The 10,094-nt window shown below is 31.3% G+C and overlaps 1 protein-coding gene across 1 annotated transcript; it reads right to left on the reverse strand.

The window, feature by feature from the left end:
• Positions 1 to 778: 778 nt before the first annotated feature.
• LOC140444285 (uncharacterized) lies at positions 779 to 9,847 on the reverse strand. Its single transcript, XM_072536036.1, has 3 exons — positions 9,018 to 9,847; positions 8,832 to 8,957; positions 779 to 3,994 (listed from the first exon to the last, which is right to left on the reverse strand). The coding sequence occupies exons 1-3, from the start codon at positions 9,124 to 9,126 to the stop codon at positions 2,418 to 2,420; spliced, it is 1,812 nt and encodes a 603-aa protein (XP_072392137.1). The 5' UTR covers positions 9,127 to 9,847; the 3' UTR covers positions 779 to 2,417.
• Between the last annotated feature and the right edge of the window lie 247 nt (positions 9,848 to 10,094).

Below are 10,094 nucleotides of genomic sequence, written 5' to 3' on the forward strand. Positions count from 1 at the left end.
CCATTGTATGCGTAAACATCAACCCCTCTTTTCAAATAGATTTACAAAGTTTTTATTTATTTATTAAATATTTTTTCTACAAAAGTTTTCTTGCTTTTTATTACTTTGTGGAAATCCTTCCGGTAGATCGCACCCTCGAGGTAGACCGCATACTATAGTAGCACCTTTTTTTAATCTAGACAAATTTAAATTTAACTTTATTAAAAAATCAAAGAGGAATATTAGAGATATACGGGTAAATATAAATAGTACATTCAAGAACAGCGGTGGGCTCAACGGACCCGAGTTGCCCGGTTGCGGGATGCATCTATATTCTTCGATAGAAGCTTCGCTTCAAAAATTTACCGTCATATCCTGGACTATATGTAAATTAGTTATTTATGAAACATAGTGGGTCATAAAACTTTGGATGATATATTATGTGCTTTTATCAACTTAAATTACATGTGATGATGTAAGAAACTATTCTCGATTGTTGAAGTTGGCCAGTCTTGTAACGTATTATAAAATTCTTTGTGCTCTTCTGGTAAGTACTGAAGTGTCTTCTTTAAATCTATTTGTGAAATATATTAAGTCGGCAACTTAATATCTTTCATAAATAAACTGAATAAAATAACAGTTTTACATAAAAAACAGAGTTAGTGAGAAACCTGTAATAGTACTTAATATGTTTGATCAGCAAATGAGCGCCTATGTGTAAACATTGGTTTTCTGTCAAAATGTAAATTTCTGGAAATGTTAATATGTTTCATAAATAACTGATTCATGTATGTTTTGAAACATCTAATAAAACGCAATTACATGGTTGAAATTCATTTATTGTTTTTATAATACATATTTGCGTAAGTTTGAAATATTTTTCGAAGCAATTTTTCATGTAATAATTTGAAAATTCGGGTTAAATACTGAATTGCGGTCTTTCATCACGGGAAAATATAATTCTTCGCAAACAACTACACTTAATAATATTAACATCTATTTTATAAGACCTATATCAACATGTCAACCGCCTCTTTCCATTGTGGAGTCCTAAATGCTTTTTTTTTCAAATCACCTGGACTAAAAAATCTTATATGCAGACAAATTTCACTTCAAACCTCTCAAAATAAGTTAAATATTATGTTTTTTTTATGGCATTTATTGGTTGTAATTGTGATGAAAATCAAATAATCAATATATTATTGACAAATCAATTTGACTAATAATTAAAGTTTCTATTTTCACTCCGGAAATCGTCTTCAAAAAAGGTTTTTATCGTCGTGGGGAGAGGGAATTACGTGACTAAAACGACCTCTCTTCGGCCATATTGGTATGATCGTGTATGATTATTTACGTTTGTTGTTTTCTAGAATATTTTTTTTAGTTTTAATACTTTTATAGTAACTGTAACATTATATTGTGATAGTGCATAATAATAGTTTCTTGTTCTCAACATAGTTGCAGTAGCAATGTTGATAAAAAATCTTCAGGAATAACGTTTCATAGGTTAGTATACAAATATGTAAATAAAGTAACGGAAATTAGACATATGTGGGTAGTTGGATTCTAGAAAATTTATTGTTGACGGGTGAAATAGAAATTGATATATTTTATATATGGAGGCGGTATTGAGTGAATCAAATAAAAGCTTATGTAGTCTAATGTTCATGAAATAATTAACTTATAACTTGTAACTTAAGTATAGAAGGCCCTGTATGTTAAAAAGCAACTGCATTTGGTACCTGGTAAATGTAAAAATTTTTAAGTTACAAGTTCATGAACGTAAACAACTGATTTGGTGTTCATGAGGAAGTTGGTTTGTTGTTTTGTGTATGTTCGCAAATATATGAGATGAACAAAAATTGATGGTTGGGACGTGGTTTTTGTAATATGATGGTCATATAGTACTCAACTTATAACTTAAGAGGAAATGGCCCTATCTGTTATAAAGCAACACTAGGTACATGAGAAATATAAAAGGATAAGTTATAAGTTCATGAGCTTAATAGACTATTGGTATATCTTGGTATATAATAGACAAGAACTGTAAAATGAAAAGGTTGTGGGTAGCTCTGTTAAATTTAGGTAAAAAAGAAAGTTATGATGTTTTTAAATTATGAAAAGAGAAAAGACTACAGAAGGCTGGGGTCTCTAGAGATCCGAAACACATAAAGTTACACTGACTGCTTTGTTCGGACTTCCGTCCTAACTTGTCAAGATTGACATTTCAATCAATTGCTTTCATTATGTGCTCGTAATTTTTTAATTTTGATTGAATCTTAAAACTCTCAAAACAAACTTCCTTTCATAATGTAAGATTCGTTCCATTATGCGTTTCCAAATATATTTTCAAACTACTGTTGTGATGAAACTGCTAAACATAAACCTCACATTTGTAAGGTTTTTCTCCAGTGTGCAATATCAAATGTGTTGTCAAATTACCTGCTATCATTTTCTCTAGTATGTAATTTTTTATGTTGTTTCAAAGCACATGAATGAGAAAACTGCTTGAAACAAATTTCACACTTGTAAGGTTTTTCTCCAGTGTGCGTTCTCTTATGTTGTTTCAAATTAGCTACCTCAGAAAATTGTCTAAAACAAATTTCACACTTAAAAGGCTTTTCTCCAGTGTGTAATCTCGAATGTTTTGTAAAGTTAGAGGAATTAGTAAACTGCTTAGGGCAAATTTCACACTTGTATGGTTTTTCCCCAGTGTGAACTTTCATGTGTTCTGTTAAGTTACCTGCTAAAGCAAACTGTTTAATACAAATCTCGCACTGGTAAGGTTTTTCTCCAGTGTGGGTTCTATTATGTTGTTTCAAAGTACCTGACAGAGAAAACTGCTTAAAACAAATTTCACACTTAAAAGGTTTTTCTCCTGTGTGTATTTTTTTATGTTCCTTCAAAGCACTTGCATGAGAAAACGGCTTGAAACAAATTTCACACTTGTAAGGTTTTTCTCCAGTGTGTGTTCTTTTATGTTGTTTCAAATTAGCTACCTTAGAAAACTGTCTAAAACAAATTTCACACTTATAAGGTTTTTCTCCAGTGTGTAGTATCAAATGATTTGCCAAGTTAGAGGAATTAGCAAACTGCTTAGAGCAAATTTCACACTTGTAAGGTTTTTCTCCAGTGTGAACTTTCATATGTTCTGTTAAGTTACCTGCTGAAGTAAAGTGTTTAAAACAAATTTCGCACTTGTACGGTTTTTCTCCAGTGTGGGTTCTATTATGTTGTTTCAAAGTAGCTGACAGAGAAAACTGTCTAAAACAAATTTCACACTTATAAGGTTTTTCTCCAGTGTGGGTTCTATTATGTTGCTTCAAAGTACCTAACAGAGAAAACCGTCTAAAACAAATTTCACACTTATAAGGTTTTTCTCCGGTGTGTATTTTTTTATGTTTATTTAAAGCACCTGCAAGAGAAAACTGCTTAAAACAAATTTCACACTTATAAGGTTTTTCTCCAGTGTGTACTCTCGAATGTTTTGCCAAGTTAGAGGAACTTGTAAACTGCTTAGTGCAAATTTCACACTTGTAAGGTTTTTCTCCAGTGTGAACTTTCATGTGTTCTGTTAAGTTACCTGCTGAAGTAAACAGTTTAATACAAATTTCGCACTTATAAGGTTTTTCTCCAGTGTGTGTTCTTTTATGTTGTTTCAAATTACCTACTATAGAAAACTGTCTAAAACAAATTTCACACTTATGAGGTTTTTTTCCAGAGTGTGTTTTCGAATGGTTTGCCAAGTTAGAGGAATTAGTAAACTGCTTAGGGCAAATTTTACACTTGTAATGTTTTTCTCCTGTGTGTATTGTTTTATGTTGATTTAAAGCACCTGCATGAGAAAACTGCTTGAAACAAATTTCACACTTATAAGGTATTCCTCCAGTGTGAACTTTCATGTGTTCATTTAAATAACTGTCATGGACAAGTTGCTCCATACATTGTTCTTTATTACATGAATCTACATGTATTGTTTTCATAGTTTCAGAAGTTTTCTTCTCTTCGAAAAGGCCTAAAATAAAAACTAAAATCAAGAGGAAAAAAAGTTAAAAAAAAAGAAAGTCCCAATTGGAGACTTATTTACAAAAACAACATACAATATCTTTATTTTAATGTTTTACATAAAATAGAAAGAACTTCTAATTCTAGATATTCTAGAATTATGTGCATTTGTTTGAATGTGTAGGTTAATTTCCATTAAAGGTCGTTTTTTAGAAAAATAAACAGACATCTTACATTGAGATTTATGTAGTTTTTGTAAAATTTTGTTACATATGTAGTTTTTGTGCTAAACTAATAGGTTATGTAAGGAGATATATGTTGTTTTTGTGAAAAATCTCAAAATTTGCAGAAATCCTGTTACACATTTGAATGCATAAAGTCAATTACCAATAGGAATGCCTAATTTTATAGGTTTAATTTCAGATTTAATATCATATTTTCCTGTGTTAAAATTACCCTTTGTGATCTTCCTGATAAGAATGATTTGAACCAATTATGAGCTATTCCATTTATACCATACCTTTTGTTAAATCTAAAATAACCCCAACATTGTCTCATTATGTTCTAGTACTTGTAAGATACTGTGAGTAAATTGATACATGGCTGTTTGAATTCTTTTGCCTTTAAGATATGGATGTTGACTATTATTGAATACTTTGTTATAACATTTATATTCCATCAACCTGTTGCTCATATATTTTTCAAATATTTTCGAAAAACTTGGCAAAAGGCTTATTGACAGTTATTCTCAATTTGTGTCATGCTACCTTTCTGGTGTAAAGGCCTAATCACTGATAATTTTAGTTTATCTGGGAACACACCTTATTAAAAAAAAATGTATTTACTGCATATGTTAATGGCATGGTAATCTCATTTATACATTTTTTAATTGTAGTTGTTGAAATTTCATTATCACCACTACTACCTGTATTTTTCAAACTTTTTATAATATAAACAATTTCTTCCTCAGTTACAAGCCTTAAATACATAGATCTCTTCGCTTGTTCTATATATGATTTGTAGGAGTTGGTGAAAAATTCAGATACCAATAGTGAAGCAAAGCTTAACCCTATAACGATGAGCGTGACGTTTTCGTAACATTTGATAAACAGTGGTCTTATGCACAAAATAACCCATGTAGGACGGCTACGTCGACGGGATCGGTATCGTTACATTTCAGTGACAATATAGCAAACTCGTTTTGATTACGTTCGCGCGGCACCTTCACGTGAGATGTTTCTGTTTGACAGTGTACTAATGAAAGCTAGGTTATAGTGTACTGTGGCGTGTTTATTGTTATAAATTGGAATCAAGCAGCATATGAACGTTGGATTTTTTTTACATACTTCTAGAAGGACGATTATCATTTGGCGAAGGTAATATTAAAAATAATTTTTGTTCTGTATTTTTTTTTTGAAAATTTTAAGCATTACAAAATAGCCACTCTCGTCTTTTGGATTTTTTTTGATTGATCAAAATAATTATGGATTGTGCAGCGTTTTATGGCCAAAAACGTCGTCCCTTAATGGATGAGGGTAGTAAAGATACTTTAGATAGTTCTGGTATTAATTTCGAGGATTTGGGTAATTATTTTTATAGTTCTTTTTATAATTTTCTAGTCATTTGTATTGACTGTTTTGTCTCTTTGTATTATAGTTTGAAATGACTCATTTATACTTTTTTTTATATAATAGATGAATCTGACTATAGTACTGAAGAAAGTGAAGCCAATAAAGAAACAGTAGCTGCACCAGAAACTTTAAGATCAAAGAATCGTAAAACCTATCCACTTTGGCAACAACATGTGTCAACTGAAGATTCTGCTATACCACTGCCTATGTGGTTAGGTTAACTAGAGCCGTCTGGAGTTGTAAAGCGACCTGTGGAATATTTTAGAAATTTTTTTTTTCGGAAGATATTCTGACTCACATAGTTGAGCAGTTAAACTTGTATGCCATTCAAGAAAATCCTAATATCCTAAGTCTGTCATTGTCAATACCTGAATTGAGACAATTTTTAGGGTCCTTATTGGCAATGTCCATGGTAAAACTATCCAACTCAAGACTGTATTGGAAAACTAAGTTAAACTGCCCAATTAAATCAGAAGTAATGGCCAGTGGGAAGAAATAAAATCCAAAATTCATTTTAACGATAATTCCACAATACCAGAAGATAATACCACATATGACAAACTATTCAAAATAAGGCCGTTGATAAATCATTTACAGGCGAAATTTAGAGAAATTCAAATGCCTCAAATGTTATGTATTGATGAACAGATAGTGCCATTCAAAGGCAGATCTAGCATTAAACAATATATACCCAGCAAGCCACACAAATGGGACTACAAATTATTTGCTCTTTGTGATGAGAAAGGAATTATGTATGATTTTTTTATATATTCTGAAAAAATCCAACCAGTAACTGGAGAACCATATTTAGGAGCTAGCTCCAATTTGGTACTGCAGTTAGCCACTCATATTCCTGTAGGTGCAAATCATCTCTTATATTTTGATAATTGGTTTACCTATCTAGCTCTAATGGTGCATTTGGCAAAAAAGAAAATTTATTGCCTTGGAACAATAAAGTTAAATCGCTTATTGGGAGTTCCTCTAAACAAGGATAAAGATTTACTAAAAAAAGGTAAAGGATCCTTCCAAGAAGTCTCGACTCTAGTAGATAATATTAAAGTCAGAGCAGTAAAATGGGCTGAGAATCAGGTAGTAAATTTGCTATCAACATTTTCTCATCTGTAGAATTTATGGGTGGAGTGGATCTAATGAATGTATTAATTGCTCTTTACATACAGAATTGATATTAGATCTAAAAAGTTCTATCACAAATTGTTTTTTCCCTTTTTAGATGTTACTGTGGTAAACTCTTGGCTCATTTACAGAAGAGACTGTGAATCCTTACATGTACCTAAGAGAAACATAGCTAACCTCCAAGAATTCAAAATGAGCATTGCAGAGGCACTGCTATTGGAAGAGAAAAGAACCCAACAATGAAAAAGGGGTCGTCCAACAAAAACCAGCACAGATGCAGAATTTTCAAAAAAGAAGAAGCTAGGTCCAGCCACTAAAAGTATTCCGGTAGCAGACATATGTCTAGATGGGCTTGATCACTTGCTTCATCACAGATAGGGGTAGGTGTAAAAACATCAATAATTATTGTAGAAGTGTTCCAGTAAATATGTGCACCAAATGTAGTAGTACAACTTTGCATTACAAAGGAAAAGAACTGTTTTATACATTTCCACAATACATAATAACTTCTATTTTTATATTTAATTTTTTCAAAGTTATTATGTCTTTTATATCGATATTATTCATTATTATGTGTGTAAATTCAAGCAAAAATCAAAACTTTTCTAAATTTAAATCATGAAATATTTCTAAACCAAGGACTTTTGTGACAATTTCGTAATGTTTCAAAAAAACACCTAAAATAAATGTTTTTTTTAATCTGTAAATTAATATTAGCAAAATAAGTAATAAAAAACAAAAAAATATTTAAAATTTAAATAAATTTAAATTTAAATAATAAATTTAAAAAATAAGAAACAGTCATTAACATTATTAACCACTGTACTACCTTCTCCTGGGATCTAAATTTCCCCCTGTGTTATTGAATTAGAAACCAACCAGAAGAAGAAACTAGCCAAACGGAATCAAAGAGCAGAGATCACTAGAGGAAACCAAATGACTTAAACAGGCTCAGTGTTGTTGAAAAAAGATATCAATAAATTTAAAGAAAGGGGTATTCCACAGTTGTATCCTACCAGTTAGGACCTATGGAATGGAGACTGTGATACTTACAAAGTTATCAGCCAATAGATTAAGAACAATACAGCAGGCTGTCAAACAAGCTATTTTAGGAGTTTCTCTGAGAGAACATGTATGAAACAAGAATGGGCAAAGCAGAATAAAAGTGGAAGATGTAAATAACAGATGTAAAAAACACCTGTCATGACAGGACAACAAGAAATATTGATAAGAAACATTATACATATATTGAAGAGCATGAGAACACAATAGTGGTAGTAGAAGACCACAAAAATGGTGGCTAAACAACAACAAAGCAAAAATAGGGAGAAACTGGCATAAAATAGCACAACAAAACAGAAGATTGGAGAATTCATGAGGTCTTTGTCCGGGAGTGGTTACAAAGAGTCTGAAGAATAGGAACCTCAAATAACAATTGTAGCACTCTCTTTTTTCAATTTTTTAGTGGTTAAGTAACTTGTTAACTTGGGCCATTGTAGGTTTATTTTCTTTCATATATTTTAAGTATATTAAATTTGGCAAAACCTAAATTCACGATTTCAAAAATATCAATAGAAATGGAGATAATGACATGAATAATAATTAAACAAATGTGAGTATCCTCACAACAAAGTACATGCCTCCTAGTGGTGAGATATGAGCAACAATATAATGGCTTACAGAGATCCTGGCCTACACATAAAAATGGAGCATTGGTGTTGTGTTGGATAAATCATGCAGGACATAATGCAGAAAAGGCATTTAGGCACATTTGAAACTATTTTCAGACCATAATAATGAAAGACAGCCAATGTAACAAAAACTATAGTGAAATGATAACTAAAACTTGCTTGATGGAAATATGAACTGACAACCATCTTGTCTGTGATAAATGCAAAAGTTTATGAACCCTCAATACTAAAAAAAATTGAAAGTTTCAAATTCTGCAGTTCTTTGAGGACTATAGCTAAAATTATTGACTGACCCATTTTAAATTGATGACCACATAGTTTAAATTGTTCACCAAAATTCCTACAAAATAAATTTTGTCTCAACAACACACAATTAGGTTTTAAAACTCACCCAAATTATTCTCATCTGATTCATTCTTGAAGTCTTCCAGATCAACAGAGGTGGATGTCTGACTCTCTATATAACTTGGACCACCTTCAACAAACTCTTCCTTAATTTCAGCTTTTACTGCTACAGCTAATCAGAAATAGAAATTACATTACATTGTTTAGTACTAATTGTTAATACTTGTATTACCTTCGTGTTTATTCTTCAAATCCCAAAGATGTGTTATAGGTAGCTGACTATCTATACGTCTTTGGTCATATTCAACAGACTCTTTCTTAATTTTAATGTTAAATTCCATAGCTAACAAATAAACTGAATACGATGTTAACACAGTGTTTACATGAAGTTTGAATAAATATAATTGTCACCTCATTCATTGATCACTAGTGACCACAAGGAGAGGTATGTACTGTAAACAAGAATGTGCAAGAGCCTATTATAATGAGCTCTTTAAGATCAGAAACATATATTTGTATTGATAGCACCTCTTTGCACTTGAAATTGAAACTTTAATATTTTCTATATTTAAGGTTAGTCTTTGATCTTTCAATTCGAAGCGACAATGGACCGTGGAAGTGATGACGTAGATTTTATTGACATATGTCAGTTTCACTTTCCAAACAAACCTTGTTTAGTGTGGATAATTTGTATTTTTCGTTATTTTTTCATTTTTTTTACAGAATCTTTCCGCTTTTTGCAATATCTAAGTATTCTAATAGTTACTACAACAATTTTACAAGGTTGTGTAAACAATAAAGCATGTTGTTTTATAAAAATAGAATAAAATGCATGTATCAATAAAGTAAGGTTAGAATGTCTTTAATTTAAACTTTTAAACTATATTTCATAGAAATAGAACACTGAATTATGATGGTATTATCTTAAAAACACTATACTTAAAAGAAAAAGCAGCAGAGGAAGCAAAATGTTAACTTTATAGAAATTAAAAAGTCTTGGGATTGGACATTTCAACTTTTGTTTGGAAAGTAATTGACAGTTGTGACGTCACACTTCCACGGTCCATAATGCCTGATGACATGACATGATGACAATAGGTGTGTTCCATGGCACAATGAATACACAAACATACAATGTGTATTCATTGTACCATGGGTGTGTTCAGACCATCGAGCAAAAAGACAAAAGAGGGAATGTAAAGGTAGTGGGGGCAAAAATATTGTTAGACAGGAAGTGCCATCTTGAGAGGTCAAATTAAACAAGGAAAGAGAGTCTTTCTTGTTTAAGAAATCAAATTTAGTTGGGTTA

Source organism: Diabrotica undecimpunctata, chromosome 1, assembly GCF_040954645.1.
Source record: "Diabrotica undecimpunctata isolate CICGRU chromosome 1, icDiaUnde3, whole genome shotgun sequence".
Taxonomy (NCBI): domain Eukaryota; kingdom Metazoa; phylum Arthropoda; class Insecta; order Coleoptera; family Chrysomelidae; genus Diabrotica; species Diabrotica undecimpunctata.